At 40.7% G+C, this 22,501-nt stretch overlaps 1 protein-coding gene across 6 annotated transcripts in view; it reads left to right on the top strand.

Annotated features, from left to right (window-relative positions):
• Positions 1–22,501, top strand: part of Adgrf5 (adhesion G protein-coupled receptor F5) — a 97,178-nt gene that overhangs the window by 54,174 nt on the left and 20,503 nt on the right. For 4 of the 6 annotated variants that reach the window (XM_047558094.1, XM_047558091.1, XM_047558095.1 and 1 more), the window contains exons 4-11: positions 3,400–3,570; positions 7,428–7,604; positions 7,727–7,836; positions 9,355–9,413; positions 10,242–10,384; positions 13,448–13,663; positions 14,676–14,879; positions 20,413–20,583. In XM_047558094.1, coding sequence (XP_047414050.1) covers positions 3,400–3,570; positions 7,428–7,604; positions 7,727–7,836; positions 9,355–9,413; positions 10,242–10,384; positions 13,448–13,663; positions 14,676–14,879; positions 20,413–20,583 — 1,251 coding nt within the window. The remainder of the gene's footprint in view (positions 1–3,399; positions 3,571–7,427; positions 7,605–7,726; positions 7,837–9,354; positions 9,414–10,241; positions 10,385–13,447; positions 13,664–14,675; positions 14,880–20,412; positions 20,584–22,501) is intronic. The other 2 variants (XM_047558093.1, XM_047558097.1) reach the window with 1 other exon arrangement.

Here is a 22,501-nt window from a genome sequence, read left to right on the forward strand (position 1 = left end):
CAGTGACTTATGGGAAAGGAGAGGGGAAATCCTGGTAGGTTTGTGCCTCCTGGGCCTATGATATGCCTATGTCTGTGTCTGCTGACACCTGGAATTGGCTGCCTTCCACTCAGGGCATTGGTGAGCCAGAAAAACCCAGACAAACAACACAGGGGGCAAAGGAGACTGAGAAAAAGAAAACACACTGAACTATCAGCAGCAGCAGAGGAGGGTGGAGGGCATCTAAAATACACAGGCAGAAGTGGGGAAGCTGTCCTCTGTCCCTCCTGGGTCCCTTGCAGCCTGGAACAGGACAAGGAGCATCACTTTCCCGGGCGTGGAAGTTCTCAGGTTGGAAGAGCATGGGAAGGCAGGGGTTGTTGGCATTTCTAACCTGGGGCTCTGGGCCTGTGGGAGGGGACTGAGACAGTGTGCTGCTGACCCCATCCCACATGGGGTATGCTGATCCCTGAGCATTGGGTCCTTGATGCTGTTCTAGGGTCTAGGTGATGAGAAGGAGGGACCCGAAGGGGGAGGATATCTTCCTATGGCCCTCAAATGAGCCCAGAGGGTTGTTACTCAGGACTTTCCTGTTCCTTTGACCTTCTGAGAGTGATATTCTCCCAGTGACTTTCGGGCACCCCTCACTTCGAGTCTCAAAGTTTTCTACTTTAGAAAGGTCTTTTCTGACCGTGCTACAAAAAATAACACCCTACCCCATGGTCACTGTCATTCTGTTCACTTGCTCTTCCTTATTTTTCTCCTACAGAGCTACCTGACTTAAGAATGCAAACATCATTTGCCCCAGTATAAGAATCAAAGATTCATGAATTCAGGATTTTGTGTCTTTGACTAACACAGTGCTCCCAGCACCTGGCACAGTGCCAGGAAATAGGCCTCCAACAAGTAGAATAACTATGCATAAATCAGTAAATCAAGGAACAAACAAATGAACCTGGCAAGACTTACAAAATCCACAGTGGTAGATGATGACAGTGAGTCACGATACTGTTCTCCTGAGTATGGATTTCTAAGATTTATTATGGTGAAAAACATGAACAAATTTTTTTATGGTTCATCCATTTATTATGAATAATTTTGCTTTTTGATTTGATTTTATTTACAAATATACTTTAGGAATTTTTAATGACCTTTAAGGATGTATTTAACAATGATACCTTATATCTTTATGCTATTTTGGGCTTCACAAAATGATTATGTTTGTTATCTTCTTCACTAGAATTGTGGTAGGTTATGATTAAAAGAAAACGGACTTTGGAGCCAGAAAATTGTATTTTCAAATCCCAGCCCTCCCACTCACTATCGTGTGCCTTCAGTTTTATGAACTTGCAATGTGGAAGTACATGTATACGGTCCTCAAGGCCCTAGAGACTGTTGAGGGATGAACAGATGGCACCTGCTATTGTCATTGTTACTGTTATTGTCATTGCCTTTGATTTGCTCAGTATCACTGGGTGATGGGCAGGATAAGCAAGTATCAGCTTTCTTGAGGCAAAAGAGGGCTGCCCAGGACCCAGGAATTGATAATGTGCTGGGATCAGACCCTGGGATGAAGCAATGCAGATGAAGAAGTGTGTGATAAGGGGTTGTTACTGACCCCACCTATCCCAAACAGACACTGTCCAGGAAATCCTGTTTACTCTCATGGGAGGAGAGTGCACTGGCTTCAGCAAAGAGGATCTTGGAGCTAGTGAATCCTCCAGAGGGATAAACATTGCTGCATTACTCTTCAGGGAAAAGAATGTGCTCCAAGGCAGACTTTGTAAATATCAGGCAGGGCCCTCCTTGCAAATGTTCCCAGTGGGCAACATAATGTGACCAGAGTTAGACTCACAAATTAAGATTAGCAGTTCTTCCAGGAAGCTTGTTTTCATCACAGAACCATTTGAACATCAAGAAGAAAATAGGAAATTGGAGGCAATGCCATAGTATCATGATAGACAGATTCCATACGGTTTTAAAACTTATAATACATTTTTATAAGACTATAAATATATCGTTAAATACATTCCTACATCTGCACAGACCTTTTCTATAGTTTGAGTTAATTACAGCAGTTTGAATGATACCCAGTGAAATATTTCTCAACAAAGTCTACGGGTGAAACCAACCTCCTAAGACAAACCAACTCTAAGTGAACAAATAAGATAGAACAAATAATGCAACTTTCTGCAATAAACATTTAACAATTGGAGTTTCCCATGATAAACTTTCTCATGGTGTTTCACGTTCATAGTCCTTGGAATATTCAAAACAAATCTTACGATGTTATGGGAAAAACTTTTGTCCTTCTAGGTAGCAGATATCAAATTTTAATTTTATGGTAAAATATATATCATACTTTCAGATTGGATTTAAATTTGAAAGCAACAATTGTGTCAGTAGTCACTGCTCTCCCCCATTTGAAATATTCTCAATACATGTATGTGAAAAATTCTTATTCTTTGAAGTTTCTTTATAAACTAAAAGCTGAGCCCATAGCTTCTGCTTTGTTGTGTATTCCAGCCAAGAAAGGGTCAAAGTTTTTCTCAGTGACAGAGAATTGAGTTTAGGACTTGATTCAGAGAAGTGGATTTAATAAGCATTGGGTGTGTATCCATTAGATGGTAAGCTCCAGGCCCTTTGAATGAGTAAGACTATGAGAGTGGAGGAAACAGTTCCTGCCCTTGGGAAGCTTACCACAGGAGGCCAAGACATGATGTAATATAGGAAACCAAGAAAGAACTATTCTAAGATTATATGTTATATACACAGTCTGGCCTGCCCAGAGTGGGTGTGTGTTGGGGAGCAGATCCTGGTAGACTGCCAGCAGGCACCTAACTACTTGGAGACAATTTGGGGAAGCAATGAAGAACTAGAAATCTCTTTTATTATGCTTTTCCAATTTGCCAAACTTTTGTCAAGCACCTATTGTGTTCTGCATTTTGGAAATATACAAAGGAAGAACAAAGAGCAGATGGTCTGTGTGCATAGGCTAAGGGCAAAGGAAGTTAGCAGGATGACCTTTCCCAGAGGTCTTCAAGTCATGCATGGTGCCATTCTTAGAACGTGTGTATGTCAACTGAAAGGTGCTGAAAACACACTGGCTTATTCCTGCGGGTCAGGACTGTGAATTTTATTGTCTGATCTGTTGCCAGAGCCTCCCTGCTAGTTCTTCCTGCTTCCATTCTTGCCCATCACGGTTCACTCTCCACACAATGCTCCTTGACCTTGGACACCAAGGTCCAGAGTTGGTAAAGAGTAGACAAACTTGTCTTTTTCTCTTAAAGAGTTCATTAGACATTTTCATGGGTTGATGTGCCCAGCATCCACATGTACCTTTAACTGCTACAACATCTGTCTTTATTTCTCTCCATGCCCATGGGAAGTCCTCACATTCTTCATGTGCTTGCATTTCAGTTGCCACGAGTAGCCCTGCCTTGGAGGAGTACACTGTTGATATTGAGATCAGCTTTGAAAATGTATCCTTCCTGGAGTCTATCAGAGCCCGCTTGAACAGCCTCAGTTTTCCAATTCAAGGAAACAACACTGACCCATCTACTGACATTTTAAGCATAGAGCTGACAACTGGTGAGTAAGACACCTGTTGCTTTAGAATGGATGGTTGGGTGTATCAGGAGAAAAGCTGACTGAGATCCTTTCTGTAGGGCACATTATACTTAGTAGGCAAGGGAAATGACTCAACAGGCCTGTTGGTGTAATTTTATGACTTCACAGCTTCCCAGGATAAACTCCTATCAGTAAACTCTGCAGCCAGAGTTTCCTTATTTGACATGGTTTGCTTAGTAGTTTCTATGATGGTTGCCATAGAGTTCCAAGATATGTTCAGATCCTTCATGACAGTCTACTGGATCCTCTGCCCCAGGACAATCAAAGGGTACAGCAAGGACTGGTTCAAGGTATTAATAAATATCAAGTTCCCTTCTTTTTGGAATCATAGGTCAGGAAATAGGGGCTGGACACATACTTGAATCAGAAGCAATGAATTAAACAGAACCTCCCAGGCCATGGATTGGTTGCTGACTCACTTCCAAAGTCAGCAACCTCCTCGGGGTCTCAGGGAACCATCACCAGAGACTTAGTGTTCCATAGGGGTCATGTGATGAGGCTGCCCATTGTCCTAAAAAAGTTACTTCTCTGTAAACTGGAAAGCACAAACAGATGTTGGGATTTTTTATTCTAAAATGAAGATAAGAATTAAATTCTTATTTTTCAATTATTTTTGGATTCTCGTTTTTATGTGTTTTATTTCAATCCCCATAAAGGTCTTTCTTTTTTCATTTTTGATTCTAAGCACATGCTACTTGAATCTGTCATAGCTCCCTTAAAGCCCCTTTTGATGCCATATCTCACCAAATTCTACCATGAGAATTAATCTCCTTGAGTTAGTGGTTTTCTGATTAGATGTCAATATGTGGGTCCTCCCGCAATCGTGAGTTTATTCTGTTTCCCAAATGTTTTTGTGCACAGAGCTCTTTCTCTATAGAGTAGCTCATAAAATCCTTTGGAACATACATAGAAAACCTCCCTCTGTATGTTCCTGCTCAACACAGATTCTCTGCCTCTGAAATTATTTTCCCTATTTATAGAAAAAAATTAAATACTTGACAGATTTTTAAACACTTTTGTTTGTTTTTCCAACTTTTGATGAAAACCTTTGGTGTCTCTGGTGCTAGAAAACAAATTTAGTAAATAAAACAGACCAGTAGGTATCCAATAAATAAATGATTTTTAATTGAACAGCTTGTGATCATGGATGCTTGGTCAGTACATTAGTTCATATCACCTGTGCTCAATATAAATGTATTAGCAAACTGTCTCATATTCATTTTATTCTATTAGAGGTGACAAGACTTTAAGGGGCTCCATGAATTAAACCATTTTGGAAACTTGAATTAACAAGTTTCCCTTTTAAAATGCAACTGCCCTTGAAAAGTGTGATTTGTCCTTCCAGAAAGACTGGTCATTCACACATTAAAGAGTGAATTTCTGATAACTGTGAAAGAGATTTGACCAAAAACATGCTTCAAAAGAGCAGAAAGGGCCTGAGGCTCGTGGACCTCAGGACCAGCAGAGAGCAACCAAGGAGAGTTGGCCTCAAAGGGAAGGGGCAGAGTGTGTGATTCAGGTCAGGCTTGTTGGCCATGCTACTGATGTCTAAGAATGATCATCCTCTTCCCATGCCTTCCTCTATGCAAGCTTACAACAGCTTTCCTTATGATCCTTTTCAGAAATATGATTTTATTGTTAGTGAGTAAAGCTGAGGATATAAGGCTATACAGTGTGTGTAAAGCAACCAAACAACACCTAGTAATAGCTGGTTTGGAAATGACAGTTTTGCCATCCCCCTGACCATGTTTGCACTGTACATGGGAATCCACGGTCCTTCAAATTCTTCTCCTATACCCCTTCTCTTCCCCCAAATCAAAAACAACACTTTAACAGTGAATTTTCAGGTCAATAAGAGATTTTGACAAACAGATTCTTTTTGGCTGTTCTCAAATTACCCCAGCCAATACCTGCCACCCTTACTACCTCATATGCTTTCTTCTGTTCCCAACATTTCTGCCCACTCCAACCTACTGCTGAGAGACAGGACTGTGTCAGAGTCCAAGGAATAATTGGAACTTGTTTGTCCTTCCTGCTTCAGACATGACTATTTGATGACTTTCCTTTGCATGGGATTTGGCCAGGTTACCCATCTGCAGGATGAAGAGCTTCCAATGATAGGACTTTGGACCAATTTTACAGCCTGACTCAAAACATTCTGTTTTCACAGCATTTTTTATGTCCCCATTGAAATCAGAGTCCACTTGGGCTGTTCATACTTGACTTGAAATATAAAAGGCTCAAATTTATTTGTAGTCTGTATTTATTATCTGCTGCTGTGTAACAAGTTACCCCAAACCTTAGGATTATAAAACAACAGACACTATTTATCTTGCAGTTTCTGACAATCAGAAATCTGGGAGCAACTTAGTTGGGTGGTTTTGGTTCAAGGTTTCTCATGAAGTTGTAATTGAGCTGTCAACTAGAGCTGAAGTCATCTGGAGCTAGAAAATCCACTTCCAAGCTCACTCAGGTGGTTGTTGGCAGCCTGTAGTTCCTTGTTACCTGTTAGCTGGAGATCTCAGTTCTTTACTATCTGCCTCTCCATAACATGTCTTCATGCCATGGTAGTTAACTTCCCACAAGAAAAATGGAGAGAAACAGAGAGGAACAATCAAGAGGAAAGCTGCATTTTTTTTATAGTATGCAAAGCAATCATTTGAAATGTAAAACTTTGAAATATTTGCCCATAATGTTATTTTAATATAGTTGGTTGCACTGAATGGATGTGGGTCTCTGTCCCAAGTGATACTTCTGTGAACATAAAGTGTCTGCAGGTGTTTGCCTCCAGGTAGGTCACTGAAAGACAATGCAAATGAGGACAGTTCCCCAGTAGCAGCAACCATAGAAATTAACAAGCAGAAACCTGGTAGACATTGGCATCTTTCTCTACAGCAAGATGAGTTTCAGGGCATTTTAGAATTTGCCTTCCATTAACTCCTGGATTATCCTGTTCCTCAGATGTGTGCCACCAGGTCACAAGTGTGGAGATTAAACATAAGAAATTCTCAATTATCCACTTGCACAATGTGCATCTGTATCTTTTTCAGGATTTGTTGAATGTCTCACACTGGCTGCCATCATCCACCTGCCTGTTTTTGCCACTCTTATTCTCCATGTCAGCTGGTCAGCACTTTAGGAAATAATTTTAATACATGCTCAAAGTAGACAAAAGTCTGCTGCCCTCATAAAACCCACATAATATATATCTAGCTTCAAATAATATTTTGTACCAGAGTTTGTTTTAAATTATTAGTACATATGTTAGTTTATTCTGAATAATTTGTAAGTGTGGATAATTAAGAAGAGGAAAAAGGGGGAAGAAAATAATTCACATAAAAGCTGCAGTCTTTAATCACCTAATTTCAGAAGCTTTATACCATCACTTCTGCCATATTCTACAGGTCACACAGAACCACACTAGTACAGTAGAAGAGGGCACTTCAAAAGAGTATGAATACCCAGAGACAGGGATGGACAGGGGCCACCTTGGAGACTGGCTATCACAGACAGTGTCCTGCAATCTGTTTATCATCATAGACATTTGGTGGCTATTTTCTATTAGGCAAGACCCTCCAGAAGGTGACTCATCATTTACTCGACAGTCACTTAATAATCTCAGCACCATCATTCAGATGGCCATGTCTGATGGCACTGTGGGACATATGTGCATTCAGGAACTTGTGCAATCCTCTGGAACTTCCCAAAAGAGCAATATGAAGTCAAGTTAGAGTTTCCTTCAAGTACAGATGCTTGCAGCCCATAAATGCAAATGTGGTAACTACCTTCTCTGACCTCCCTCTTCTTGTTGATGGTAGTCTGCAGGCCTACTGGAAACGAAATCTGGTGCTCCTGTGAGACAGGCTATGGGTGGCCTCAGGAAAGGTGCCTCCACAGTCCCACTTGCCAAGAGCATGGCAGCTCCCTTCCAGGGCATCGTTGCAGTTGCCTTAGAGGACTTCCTCCAAAGGGACCTTTCTGCCAGCTCCAGGGAGGTAAGTACCTGCTCATAAATATTGGTTGAGTGATTCTACTTTAGCTAAAGCAAATGATTCTCTGTTTGTCTGTATTCGAACACCAACATGAGATTATTTAAGTGTTGCTCTGTGTTGCTCAGCAGATGTTACCCTGAAAATGAAAGTCAGACTAAATGTGGGATTTCCAGAAGACCTTAAGAACACATCCTCTGCCCTCTATAGGTCTTACAAGACTGACCTGGAAAGAGCGGTATGTTTTGGCCCCAGGAACCTCTTAACCAACAAACTGTGTGGGCTAAACTGAGTCTATTTCATTCATAGTAGACAGTAATCTATGATGTGAATTTGAAGTATTTCATACCCATCTTGGATGGTGAATTAAGAAGTGTTCAAATCAGTGTTCAGGAGAGAGTGTGGTCAAGAAATCACCTTGACCTACAAGTAGAACTTCTTCCCAAGGTAGATATGATTCAGATATGATCTGGTGGCATGGGTTCACTAAAATATATTCAGAGGCACCAGTTGTTTCATTTCTATTCTTCATATACCAAATGTATGAAAATCCTAACATCTGGTTGGCAGACCAACCTAAGACCAAGCACAAAGGTTTCAAACCTCTCTACACTACAGGTCATTAGACACTTATACTTAAGACCATTTAAATCTAATTATGTAAAAAAAGAATAAATCCTGCAAATGCTAATCCATTACAAGATGCTATCCTAAAGGACTTTGCACTGGGTCAACTTAAAAACTAAATGCTACGCCTGAGTTAACTCACTTGAAACAGCTTCCCAACTGGTGTGGTGTAAATTATTCAAGTGGCCCAAGGTAATGACTTTCCATAATTCTCAGGGCAGCTAAATCTCTGCCTCAGGCTAGGAGCAGCCTCTTGCTTATCCCAGTGAACCACACAAATATTGTCATTTTCCCTGGGTGCCCTGATGGAGTGCCCACCCAGAAGAACTCTTGGACCTCTGATTAGTATGTTTGGCATGTCGTAATTCTACACAGGAGAGCCTTCCTCTCATACACCAAAGACAGGGTACGCATTAACCTTTGGATCCCATCCCCACAGGCACCCTGCCCACCTACCAGCTAACTTTGCACATTGTAGCTGCTTGTAAATTTAATTTGGGTCAAATAGAATCTCCTGTGGGGTTGGTGTTCAGAGGAACACAGTGGAATAAAAACATCATCAAGGTTATATTAACTCAATCAATGTTGCAATATCATCAAATGAGGAACAGTTACTGAGGTGGCCTCCCAGGTGTCCCTCCTGGACCTCTAGCCACAGGGGATGTGGTTGAGTTCCAAGCTCTCTCTGAAACCCTTGATGGCATTTGCTTCTACCTAGTGATGAATGAACTCGATCTGTGTCAGATATGGAGACTCATTTGAAGGCTTCATTGGACCTTCCCTGGCTCAGCTAGGATGCTTTTGTTCAACCTTGCTTACCTCTTCCACAGAGGACCTGATGGCTTTTCCTGCCTTCCCCACTCCTCACCATTTTTTTTCCTGTGCATCTGTCTGAGCAATTACTTCCCCCCCACATTTAATCTTGTGTCTACTTCTCCAAGAACCCAGACTGACACAGATAGTTATGAAATGTATCCTCAAAGATCTGCTAATGCCAGTACTAACAAAATATACAGAAGAAAATTTTACCCAGGGTGATTAGGAACATGTGCTTTCTACTTGGTTTTTAAGTCTTTTATATTTCTCAACAGCCTCTAATATGTGATACTCATCTTGCCTTATTTTCCAGTTCCGGGAGGGTTACAAAATTTTACCAGGCTTCAAATCCGTGACTGTGACAGAGTTCACGTAAGAATGCTATAATTTGTTCATTTCTCTTTGATAGCAGGGATCAGCATGACTGTTAAGGAGGAAAAAATAAAACATTAGTGGGCATGATGTGGTGTGCTCAGCAAGAACAGTTTGGTAGACAAAAGCCAGATTACAGGGGTTAAAAGGGAAATGAAACCCTGAGAAGAGCTGCTCATCCCTTACAGATGTACCTATACAGAAGTAAGGACAGAAAAAGATGTGGTCAATTTATGTGTGCAAGGATTTTGCAAAAAGATAAGCTTTCAATCTAGAGAGTTTCGAAATTTAAAAATGAAATAATGTCTTGTACCAATGCCTTTATGCAAGAAAATTCTTGCTGACCAGTCAGGACCGCTGGCTCCCCTTGGAATTGGATACCCTGTAGCCTTGTGTGGGTTTGCACACTCTTTTGAAGACTTAGTTGCCAATCTTAAAAATCAGGAATCTGTATGGGAACATCTAAAGTTTGGGTTTCATTTACATTCTGTGTATCTGGTAATAGAGGCCAGAATACCTGTGTGACAGTCATCAGCAGGTTCTGCATGGTGGCTGCCCCCCATGACCAGGGGGTGGGACTCTGTTCATTAATTCCCACATGCGACTTTTTTTCACCTATATTACCTATTTGCATACTTTTGGATTATGCAAGTCCTGTCTAGGGCTTTTATCCAGAGTTTGAAGACAGGTTTCCTTCAGCGATTCCCTAAGCATAATAGTCCCCCAGGGGTGGTTCCTGCTATCTGTTTCCTCATGCAAACAAACCACAAGCATCTAGACTCTTCCAGGTCAATTGCTTCTTTACTGAACTGAGTGGTCTCTGTCCAGCAAGGGCAGTGTGGTTGTGGCATATGAAGTCAAGTCTACAACACCACCACCTGGATTAATTCAGAAAGCCAACGAGCAAGTCACGCAGACCCTCAATCAGACCTACAAAATGGACTACAATTCCTTTCAAGGGGTGCCTAGTAGTAAGTGAAACCTTGCAATATATTCCCATTGGTAGATTCTATATAGATATGGTAATGGTGTTGATGGTTATGCTTAAACCTAGAAAATCACATTTTGACATATTCTGTGAGAGAGACTGTCCAGTTCCTGGCACATAGGATTATGTGCCATCTCCCTATCTTTGGTCAATACTTGGCTAGTGTCACTGCACTGGGATACAGGGGAGAGGGGAGTAAGGAACTTACAGCAGAGTCATCTATTTCAAGAAGAAGCTTTCCAGGTGATTGTAATGCACCAGGAAGTGTGAGAACCACTTTACATCAGTGGTGGTAAAGTGTGTGTGTGTGTGTGTGTGTGTGTGTGTGTGTGTGTTTGTTTTAGATATTCTCCCCCACTTTACAAATGGGGTTCGAAGTTGGGTTCTAGTATGTCAGTAGGAGGTTAAATCTATTAGTAGTTGGGAACTAGTAAGCGAAGCCAGAAAGGTAGGATGCATGTAGGAATAGACCAGCAGATGTTCTGTATAACTCAGGTTTGCAGTCTGGAGCGAAGAGCAATCAATCATTGGAATCTACTATAGGGGAGGGCACTGAAAGAATGGTGTGGGCACAGAGGAAAGGGCCGCTTGATCAGGAGTTAGCTCAGCCTCACAGAAAGTTCATATCCTCTGTTTTATGTTCTCTGCAGTTATTTTCAAACATCACATCATTTATTAATATAAAATATTCTAAGTGATAAAACTAGTTAAGGGAAGTATGAGAAATATGTATAATGGTAGAATGTATTATAAGATGTAATAGCAAAATGAAAATTCAGACTAAATAAGATAATAAAACATAAATAAAAATCAGAAAATTAAAGAAAAGGAATAAGTGACCTGAAAACACAGTTTACACAGTCACCATCTCAGCCATACTGCCCTTCCCTGACCGTGACACCAACTGACCAACAGACAGATGTGCTTTCTCTGCCCCGAAGAGTTCTTTTTGTTTGTGGTTCTAAGGGATCAGGAGAATGGCAGTTTTTGCATAGTTAAATTGAAACTGTGATCTTCTTTTCCCAAAATTTCAGTCATGTGGAGGATAGTCAGTCATATAAATGAGTAAGTGCCCAGGTTTTAGTGGTTGGACTGATTGTCCCTCCGGGCACATGCTGCTGATAATACAGTTCACATGGTGCATTTGTATCCATGACTTGAACTTCCAAAGAGCGATGGAGTCATTGAAAATGGCACTCAACATTCTCTCCCCACTACACAGTCTATATCCATCTCTGTCCTCCCTGGAAGACCAGAGTGGGATTCTGTGATATGCACAGCCCTAGAGCAATAAACATGAATTGGTAGCACTCAATTCCACAGGGAACTCAGATACCATCCTGCTCTCCAGTGTAGGTGGTGTTCAACCAGAACACAGACATCCAAAAACTCATGTAACTGGATGAAATTTTCTTCTCCTCTTCCTCCTCCTTCCCCTCCCTCTTCCCCTCCTCCACCTCCCCTTATAGTCGTCATCGTCCTCCCCCTCCTCCTCCTCCTCCTCCTCCTCCTCCTCCTCCTCCTCCTCCTCCTCCTCCTCCTCTTCTTCTTCTTCTTCTTCTTCTTCTTCTTCTTCTTCTTCTTCTTCATTGTGTGTGTGTGGGTTGGGCATAGGAGAGAAAGAGGGCAAGAAAGAAAACTGTTGAATGAACAAATTCATATCAGGAATTTATTTTTAAATCTATCTTCATGAAATGCAAAAGGCACATGGCAGTCTTTATAATAGATTCATTTACTTTATCATACATCAATCCTCTGGTGATATTTTATTAATCAGCAGGTCCCTTAACTACAACACCCATTTTTAGTTATTCCTGCTAAATTTTTATTCAATTCCACATAACCATATAATACTGGCATTCTATGAATCTTACTTATTAGTTACAATCAATGAAAACAGGAACACTTACCACATATTTTCTGTATTCATTCCAGTGTATTATATCTATTTCATATTCAAATGTCCCCTGAGGTAGATGTCATTATCTCCCACAAACAGATGAGGAACTGGAGGCTTATTGAGGGTGAATGATTCACCCAAGGACACATAGCAAGTAACACAAGTTTGTATGACTTCAAAGCTAGTGCACTACATTAAATATTCAGATGATTTTGCTTCCTAATAGTTGAATGTGATTTAAAAAAATCTTATTTAAATGAATAGCCTTTAAAAAGTGGTAAGATACTAACATTTTGACTAGAATTTCATACTACCCAAAATTAATTTTATGGTGATTTATTCCCATGTTTATTATCTATAGCAGGTCTTCCCTGGCCTTCAAACCCCACTCCTCTGGTTTCCTCAACAAATAGCTCATGAAGGACACTACACAAAAACCACAACTTACAAAAACTGCAAGGTTATGTAAGCAAAGGGCATCCATAAAAATGTATACAAAGATAACCAATGTGGTGGTTTTAGCTGTGTAATACCAATGCAGCGATTCTCAGGAATTTGCTGACATCACAGAAATAATAACTGCTGATTTCCCAAGTCCCTTCCCAATGTGACTCTCACTGCTCTCATTTTCCAGATAAGTAAACTGAGGCTGGGTGAGACCAAGCAGGTGCCCCAGGTCCACAAAGCTGCTTGTGGGGCAAAACCAGAACCCAAATCCACACCTGTCTACTTACTAAGTTCTCATACTTAAGGGTCCATGGGGATCAGACCTTGAAAAATTCTTTGTTCCCAAGAAGGTTTTACTTATTATCAATAACAATTCTATTTTCAATGAGTAACTGGTGAGAAGCAGTTGATATATTCCATTCAGTAGCAATAGCTTTGGGATCCCATTACTACCATTAGGAATTCCTAAGTGTCTTAAGACACATGCTGTATAGGTCCCAAACTGGAAGCCCTGCCCTGTTACCAAGCAGGCTATAACGCTGCGGGTCTCCATGGTAGTTTGGGGAGTGGACTGAGGAGCCACATGGGTGCAGCATCATGGGTGCTCAGGAGACCTCCTAAGAACCCCAGCAAGGAACACCTGGCTTCTGTTACATTTATTTGCTCTGGGATCCTAACATCTTCTCTTTGAATTTCCAGATGAAACTAAGTTCACCGTCATACCAGAAATCATCTTTGAAGGGGACACAGTAAGCCTGGAATGTGAAAATGAAGTTTTGTCCTCCAATGTGTCTTGGTACCGGGGAGAGAGACACATTCAGAACAGCAGCAGATTCTCCATTTACACCTCGATGCCCAACAACATAACCTCAGTATCGCGCCTCACCATTTACAATGTCACTCAGGGTGATGCAGGTGAGTCTTCCTTGGTGTCTTGTGTGAGGAATGGAGCTGAATGCTCTTAAGAGAAAACCCTATCATGTGTCAGTGGTGCTGCTCTCTTCAAAAAGAAGTATTGAGACTCAACACTCCACAATGAAAAATTCATCCTGTGATCTTAATATTTCTTTCTAAATTAATTAATGTATTTTATTGTATTTTTTAGTATGCAGTATTTTCTTATTATTCCTTGAATGTTCAATTAAATTCTAAAAAATTTTAAAGTAGAATTGATATGTAATAAGCTGCACATATTTAAAGTTTATTAAGTTTTGACATATGTACACCTGTGAAACCATCACCAGAATCCAGATAGTGAACATATCTATCACCCCCACTCCCAGATTTTCTTGCACTCTCCTGTCATCTTTCCCTTTGACCTGTCCCTACCATCCTGTCCACCCCAAGAAGTCACAGGAGTTTAAGTCTTAACTCTTCATTTTAATCCAAATATCAACAGGGTCACCTTTATTTCTCTGCATAAAAATGTGGGCTGTTGGGCTGGGGATATAGCTCAGTTGGTAGAGTGCCTGCCTTGCATGCACAAGGCCCTGGGTTCAATCCCCAGCACCACAAAAAAATAAACAAAAAAAAAAATGTGGGCTGTTGACACATGAGGCATATCACATCTTGACAGACTGATTTTACCAGAGGGTTAAATAAGATGTCAAAAATTTCTATCTTCTCATTCCTCCAAAGCTTTCCAAAAACTTTTCCCTCCCTTTATCCGTCTTTCACTTATTTCTTACTAGCAAAATCCATGAGAGTGCTGCAATTAGAACAACTCTACTCTGTATCTGTGGCATCAGAAATCTCTGCATTGACCCTCAGCATTTCCCAAATGTTCCTTTAGGAGCATTTAGACCAAGTCCCAGGTGCTTTGAAAATGAAGCTTCATGATGTAATGCCATGATACATGAGACCAGACTATCATCTAAGGAGATACACATGCGTGGTAATAATAAATGATCTTGTATATTCTGTGCAGGTGAATATGTTTGCAAACTGATATTGGATATTTTCGAATATGAGGCTAAAAAAAAAATTGAGGTGATACCCATCCGAATTTTGGCAAAAGAAGAAATGAAGGTGATGTGCGACAACAATCCTGTATCTTTGAACTGCTGCAGTGAGAATAATGTAAACTGGAGCAAAGTAGACTGGAAGCAGGAAGGGGAAATAAGAATTCTAGGTAAGAATGTTAGATAAGATATTCTTTTGCAAATAGGTCTTTACTTGCTTCTTGACCATGTAAAAAATGAGAGATATGATAGGAAGGGGGGGTGGATATCAGATGCCTGTTTTCTTCTTCTTTTTCTTTTTTTCTGGACTTCAAACTACGGAAAAGCGCTAAGTTTGGTGTCAGCTCCTGCTGAGGCATTTAGAACAAAATTCCAAAAGTACAGACAGACCAATGTCATGCTTGGGTTATAGATGAGTTTCCAGTAGCAGAAGACCCAAGACAGAGTACTGATGGCTGAGGTTCATGGCATTTCTAACCCACAGAAAAGCGTGTCCCTCCTTCCTTTCCTTTTCATCTTCAGCAAAGAACTAAGGAGGAAGTCATTGGCTTTTCATGGAGGACTTGGAACTTGTTGTTTCTGTCTCTCCTCTCAGTATTCGCCTAGTTTACATACTTACTTCGATCTTTTCTCTGCGTTTCCAGCTTTTTATCTTTTTCTGTAGACATGTTTGTCCTCGCAGCTACTTCATGTCAATTTCCAATCATGTTTGCTTTGGTTTTAAGGAGATTGAATCTGAAGTCCACTCTCCAGTTTATACTGATAAGTATAATACTAATAAATAAGAGCAGCAATAGTGACTCCATTTTGTATAACAGTTTATGATTAACCCATTTAAAAAATATGTGATTGCTTTTAATCACATTTAAGCTTGACCACAAATTTGAAGCTGGTGTTTTTACTGCTGATATAAAAATAAGGAAATTGAGGACCAGATTAAATGACTTAAATCCAAGGTTGCCACAACATGAAAAGAAAAGGATAAGGACTCACCACAGATCTTGTTTCTCAAAACTGGTGTTTGTCTTGGCCAACTATATCATTCAGCACCTCTGTGAGCTGGTCGGCTGTTTTGGAGGGAAGATTTTTTTCTACCTGGAATCCAGTAGAACCACACATCCAGCTCTTCTCTCCAGGAAGAGCAGTATTACATGCTCATCTTTAAATAAAAACTAATCTTTAAACCAAAATGTGAAAATCATTAGTGTGGTGAGCCTTGATATTCTAAAGCCTTTGCTGTTGGACAATGTAACAAAAAGATTCATTAACATGCACGTTTTTCTGAGCACATTTATTTGGCAAAGCTTATTTCACCTGCACCTTTTGTATGTGACTTTAAACACTGCAGAAGGATGGAAAAGGCATTTCTTAACTGTTGAAAGTACTGACACATGGGACCCTTAGTCATTTCCCTGCTTTTTAAGGAAGAGGAGGTGTAGGCATCCTGAAGGAACTGCCGGATGGGAGAAAGACCTTGCACAATTCCTGTGGTAGTGACTGAGAAGCTTTCAACTCTGAGAGGTGACAAACCTTGCCTCTAGCAGCGGAACCAGGAAGTCTGTGCTGCAGATGCTTGGGGACCTCTCTCTAGCAGCCATACATTCCTAATGCCCAGTGTGGGTTGAGCAGACTGCAGAACAATGAATTTCCTGCTGCAGGGCTGGCTGCCTGGGAACCTGCACAGAGGGTTCTCTGATGAATTTAGCCTCTGCTCTGGCACCCTGCCCTTCTTCCTCTGCCTCTTGCTGCCCCCTCTCTGCAGGTCTCTTTCTCCAAACACCACAACTTTTAGCACCCATTTTCCCCAGGTCAATAGAAAGCACTGTAGCAAAAGATTTCATCCAAAGCATTTGGAATGTTTGACCTCCTCTAGAATCAGTTGCCTTTTCAGAGCACTCTGAAACAGGTAAAGCAGAAAGTGAGTCATCAGCCTTGGGGGAATTTCTTTTCATTTTTTCTTTCTTTCTTTCTTTGTTTCTTTGTTTCTTTCCTTTTCTTTCTTTTCTTTTTTTTTTTTTTTTTTATTTTGGGTCAGGGTATCACTTAGTTGCTTAGGGCCTCACTTAGTGCTGAGGCTGGCCTCAAACTTGCAATCCTCCTTCCTGCCTCAGCCTCTCAAGTCGCTGGCATTACAGGCGTGTGCCACTGCACTGAGCTCAAAGGGGGAATTTCTAACTTTAAGAGGAATAGCATTCAATAACATTCTCCCACTGCTCTCAGGAAAAGGGAAGAGATTTTCTCTAAGGGCATTGTTCTTATCGTAAAAGTTGCTGTGGCAGATTCAATGTGTTCAACTCTGTTGGTTTCTCTTTCTTCACATCCTCCCCATCCCAAGGTAGCTATCATTATCACCATTTTATAGGCGAGGGTCTGGGGTATTATATAATCTTGAGCAGAGACCATCTTTTCTACAGAAAGCAAAGCACCAACCTATTAGCTGCATTCAGTACCTTCCACACAGACCTGGACTTGCACAGCCAGGGGTATCATAAGGAACACTGTGTGCATGGTGCTGATACATGGGTTCTGCTTTGTTTGTGAGTTTACCATCTCATTGGAGCCTTATGTCCACTCTCTCCCAACCAGGGCTACCTATTGTTCCCTGGTTGAGATCTGCATTCTGCTGTTTTGTGTGTTTACTTATGTTCATTTTCTGATTTGACCAAAAAAATCCTTTCTTCAAGCAAGATCTTATATGATTGTCTAACAGAAGGTTTATCAACCTTGGCACTGTTAACATTCTAGACCAGATAATTCTTGGCTGTGAGGATTGTCCTGTGCATGTAAAATGTTCAATAACATCCTTGGTGTCTACCCACTACTGCCAGTAACATACTCCAGATGCAAGAACCACACATGTCTCTAAACATTTCCAAATGTCCTCCAGAAAGGCAGAATTGCCCCCAAGGAGAGCGTATCTGATGTGTACAACAGACCAGAATGGAGCTGCTCTAGTTAAAAAGTGGTGGGAACTTGGATCTCACATAGCTGATTATCCTTAACCCAGCTCCAACCCAGGAAGCACCTTAAAGGAATGCTAGGATCAGCACTGATTCAAACTCACAACACGTATCCAACCCACACCAGGATCATGAGCCCCATTTCTATCTATTTAATCTCTAATTGTCTCTCAAGGTCTAAAATAAATCTTGCTCCTCTCTGATGTCGTTGTTATTCTCCCAACTAAATTATCCCTCCCGTAATCTATGTAATATACTGAGACATTTCTTAGGGAGCCTATCCACTGCACGTTACCATTATTTTAGTATGTTACTTTATGCATTCCATCCTGCATAGCTTATTACCTTGTGTGCTAGTTTGGTGATAAGATTGGATCTTTAAGGATTAGGAAGTATCAATATAAAGGACCAATAAAAAAATACGGGAAAAAAATAGAGTTGATGAGAGGAGAGAAGATTATTTTAGGCATGAATAGAGGCATACAGGTGTGAAGCTGTAGGGCATGTCAAAGTCCCAGGATGTGACCTAGTTTTTATGAGAGCGATGTAGGACAAGACTAAAAGGAGAGAGGCATATTTAAATCATACTAAAAATAAATGCCATATATCACACTAAGGATATTTTACTTTTTTCTATACACAATGGTAAGATTTTAAAGGTAAAAGGAAGATTGTCAGATGATCTGAACTGACCTTTAGAAAAATAAATATTCAGGTAGTGTAACCTATGGGTCCAGGAGGAAAATCACTAATTACAGAGACCCAGCTCCAGTAATATGTCAAGTGCATACAACAAATAGAGGAGCCTGGGCAAGTGGCCCTGGATTGACTAAAAAAATATTTCAGAAGCATAATCTAAAGGATTATTTTCTTAACAGCTGAGTAGAAGTACAATGTGAGGAAATGCAAGTGATTAAAGATGACTTTAAGATTTTTAATTTGGTGAGCTGCCAATGGCAAAAAGAGGAAGTACTGGAAGATGTGCAGGCTTTGTCTGGGGAAAAATAAATAAATTGCACATACTGAATTAGAGGTACCTGAGATGTCAAATGAACACTTGGGAATTTGCTTCTAAAATTTCCAACAAAGGTATTTCTCTCAGAAGAGAGAGGGAAGTCCTCCAAGCACAGTATTAAATAGGAACCATAGCTGTTGCTGAGACTGCCCAGTGAGAGAGTTGAGAAAAGATGAGGAAAGATGAGTATCAGAACCCTTGCAGAAAGATCAGTATCCTGGGGAACATCTGCACTTAAGAAGGGAACAGAAGGCAAAGAACCTGGAAAGGAGGCACAGAAGGAGGGATGAAGACAGAGAAGCTGGAAAAACCTATGGGAGAGAAGGTGGTCAGCAGCATGGGATGCTGCAGTACAGGTAGCATGAAGAGAAGAGGTCACTGTAGGCTTAAAGGAACACTCCTGGTAAAGTAGAGGGCGAATAAGCCCAGTTGTAAAGATTTGCTGACAAACAGAAGTGGCATAGGTAGAAACATCATGGAATAAAGACAGGAGCAAATGCCTGGTAGGTAGAGGAGCTTGTGGATTGGGGAAGGCCATTTTAGGAAACGAAGCCTTGAGCATGCGTGAAGTCCACAGTGAAGGAACCACAGGAAAGATTAAAGATGCAGGGAGAGGAACAGTAAAGGATGCAGTTCAGGTCCAGGCAGAACTGGAAGAAGTGACTGTTCAGAGGATAAGTGGAGGGATGAGCCTTAGAGAGGGTGAGGAGACATGACTATGAGCTAGGAAGTAATTCATGCAAGGTGAATGAAGCTAGAAATCACCTGGGTGACTTGAACAACCATTTGGGGATTAGGGAGAAACACTGATTGCATGTCAAGCAAAGTTTTTCAAATATTGATCTTCCATCCAGTGCTAAAAACATGTGCTTATTTTGGCAACAATCAAGGAGTTTATTCTTTTTCTTTCATTTTTGAAAGATAGATGGTGTTTGAAGAATGTCTTAGGTGTGCATGGCAGCAGATGAGGTGGGAGAAGAGAGAGGGAAGGGACTGGAGTGGGAAAAATCAGATTCTGAGTGTCCCAGAGCCCCAGGCAAGGGGCGAAGATGGTGTGGAGGGTGTGATGTTTCTGGGAATGGAAAGGAACATATGGAAAGAGAGCTATTGTGAAGGACAAACCTGCTGGTAACTGAGAAAACATGATGTCAAAGCTTCCACTAAAACATTCAAGTACACATAGTAGGAGGGAACGAGGTACAAACACGTTTTTGAAGGAGATGAATAGATGTCCCAGAATCATTTGTTCCTTTAGAAATAATAGTAGTCTAAATTAATCTGACATGTTTATTCCTTCCAGTTAAAATCATACCCAAACACATTTGCTTCTCTTTTTTATTTTTCACATTCCAGTGACCGCCACTAATGGTCTTTGTTGGGGACAGGCCCCAGTCAGGCACTATACTAAATAAATATTTTATATATATATAAAATCTCATTGAACACTCCCAAAGTACTGGGCAGTGGCTGCTATTACTTACCCCTGTTTAGCATGTGCAGAAATTTAGGTACAGTGCAAATTAAGTGACTTTCTCAATAATACCTTCTAGTAAGTGATAGAGTTTGGTAAACCTGGGTCCAAAGTCTGCAGACCCAACCATTAAACTTTCTCCCCTCCTCAAGGAATATCTAATTTAAATAGTAACCTTTTAATTGATTTGACTCTTTGACAGTAAATTAAAAAGTCAGCCAGTCATGACAGCAAAAGAATTGCTTATGTCATTACAGGAAACCCAGAGACAAACCTAGATTCTAAATGCAGCAGATACACCCTCAAGGCTAATGGAACCCAGTGCCCAAGTGGGTCATCCGGAACAACGGTCATCTACACTTGTGAGTTCATCGGCATTCATGGAGCCAGAGGCAGTAAGAACATAGATGTGACATTCATCTCTGTGGGTAAGAATTCTTTCAGTAGAATTTTTAGCAATAACTACATTACACTTGCCAATCAACTGGGAATCTACATGGGCAAAAGAAAGTAGGGTTTTCCCCGAAGTGGGATTGTGATTGGAGTAAATCAAACAATGGGAGATAGAAGAGGTTCCCTCTCTGTCATTGAAATTGAGATGGCATCTTTTAAAAATTGGGAATGGTAGGAGTGGGAAATTTACTGTAGGGAAGGAAGTAGCTGCATTGTACTGGGAAGGCAAAAAAATGAACCAGGAAGTAGTTTCACCATTAGGTTGGTTGGTTCTATTGCTACTGAATTCATAGTAAGGACATTCCCCCCTGAGAGTTTTCCCCTCTTCCTCCTACCACCCCATTCTTCCTTCCTTGGATTCCACCATCCTAACTCCCCTCAGCTTCCTCCCCAAGTCTCCTTTTCTGTATTGCCCATTCTAGAAATCATGCTACAGAAAGATTTCATAATCCATTACTCTCAGTATTTTACAGTTGGAAAGAGTGTTTTCTAATATCTCAGTTCAGTTTGGTTAAAATGACACTTGAAAGTGTCATTTCTCCTTATATCATAATTTTACCTATAACTGCAAAAATGTTTTTCCACCTGTCTTATAAAGATGGACTATTTTGATATCTTTTTTGAAAAACTTAGAGAAAGGACTACTAAAAGCTCTACCTGTTGCTTTTATTCATGTTGTGTGCTACTGTAATGTAGCATTGATACAAAGATCACATTGAGGCTCTGTGGGCCTACGTTATCAACACAACTCTGAGTTAAAACTGGGAGTGCATACCCACCTTCACTTCAGAAAATTGCAAATTGCCCAAAATACCCATGAGCTCTTCCAGGCAGTACTATGTTCAGATAACCTAATCCTTCTCCAGTTGTTCATTGTATCTTCACTCCTATCTGTAGAACTGGGGCAGATCATAGGGAGATGTTTAACCTTTGCTGAAAATCACTATTCTGTCAGTTGGATCTCATTGAGAATCAGGAGAACCAGATTCAAGGTTCCAGGACTCCATGCCTTTTCTTTCCACTCTCAGAAAGAGCTAACCCTTACGAAGCCACCTCCAGATCCCTGCAGCCAGGGAAGGCAATGCCAGGGACCCAGTATGCCTTACATGAGTAACTCTGGTGTTGTATCTGAGCACTTGAACCCCAGCTTATAAAGGATACTATGGAAAACCCTGATTTCTTTGTACTTTGATTAAAAATACGATTTTATACTGATTGGAAAACCAGGCCAGCATCAGTGGCATGAAGCTGTTCCCTATGGAAGACTGAAGTCAATGACATTTTGAAATGTCAACCATGTAAACGATATGCTCGAAAAGAATGGAAAGATAGAACCAGAGGCGAAAAGAGTAGGACTTTCACATAACTTTTGCGTTTACAGTGTTCTCATGAACATTTCCCGTGAATAATTTCTAATGAATCAGTCCGGAGCTTCTCAGAAGAGTAGTAAATATATAGTTAAGTCTTTAATTTTAATATATAGTTGTCTTTAATTTTAGTTATATAATTATGTACAGCTAATATTAAGGTGTCCATGCATCCCAGTTTACCTGAGACAGTCCAAGTCTGAGTATTTTGGCAATACACTCTAAGATCCCTCCACTGAAAATGTAGTTCTAGAATTCACTCTTTTGTTTATCAAGCCCAGGCTATATATAGACCCAGAAGTAAGTGCTAGAGATGCAAAAATACAGAAGCATAAGCCTGCCCGGAGGGCTTAGGCTTCTGTGGAGGAGAGATGTCGAAAGAGAGAAATTAAGATACAATGTGATATTATGAAAACTATATTTTAAAAGAGTAGACAAGGAAGTCCCTACAAGAACCCAGCTGTGGGGCTGGGTCTGGGGCTCAGTGGTAGAGTGCTTGCCTGGCACATGCCATGCTGCACTGGTT

The sequence above is a fragment of the Sciurus carolinensis genome, chromosome 7 (assembly GCF_902686445.1).
Source record: "Sciurus carolinensis chromosome 7, mSciCar1.2, whole genome shotgun sequence".
NCBI classification, from domain to species: domain Eukaryota; kingdom Metazoa; phylum Chordata; class Mammalia; order Rodentia; family Sciuridae; genus Sciurus; species Sciurus carolinensis.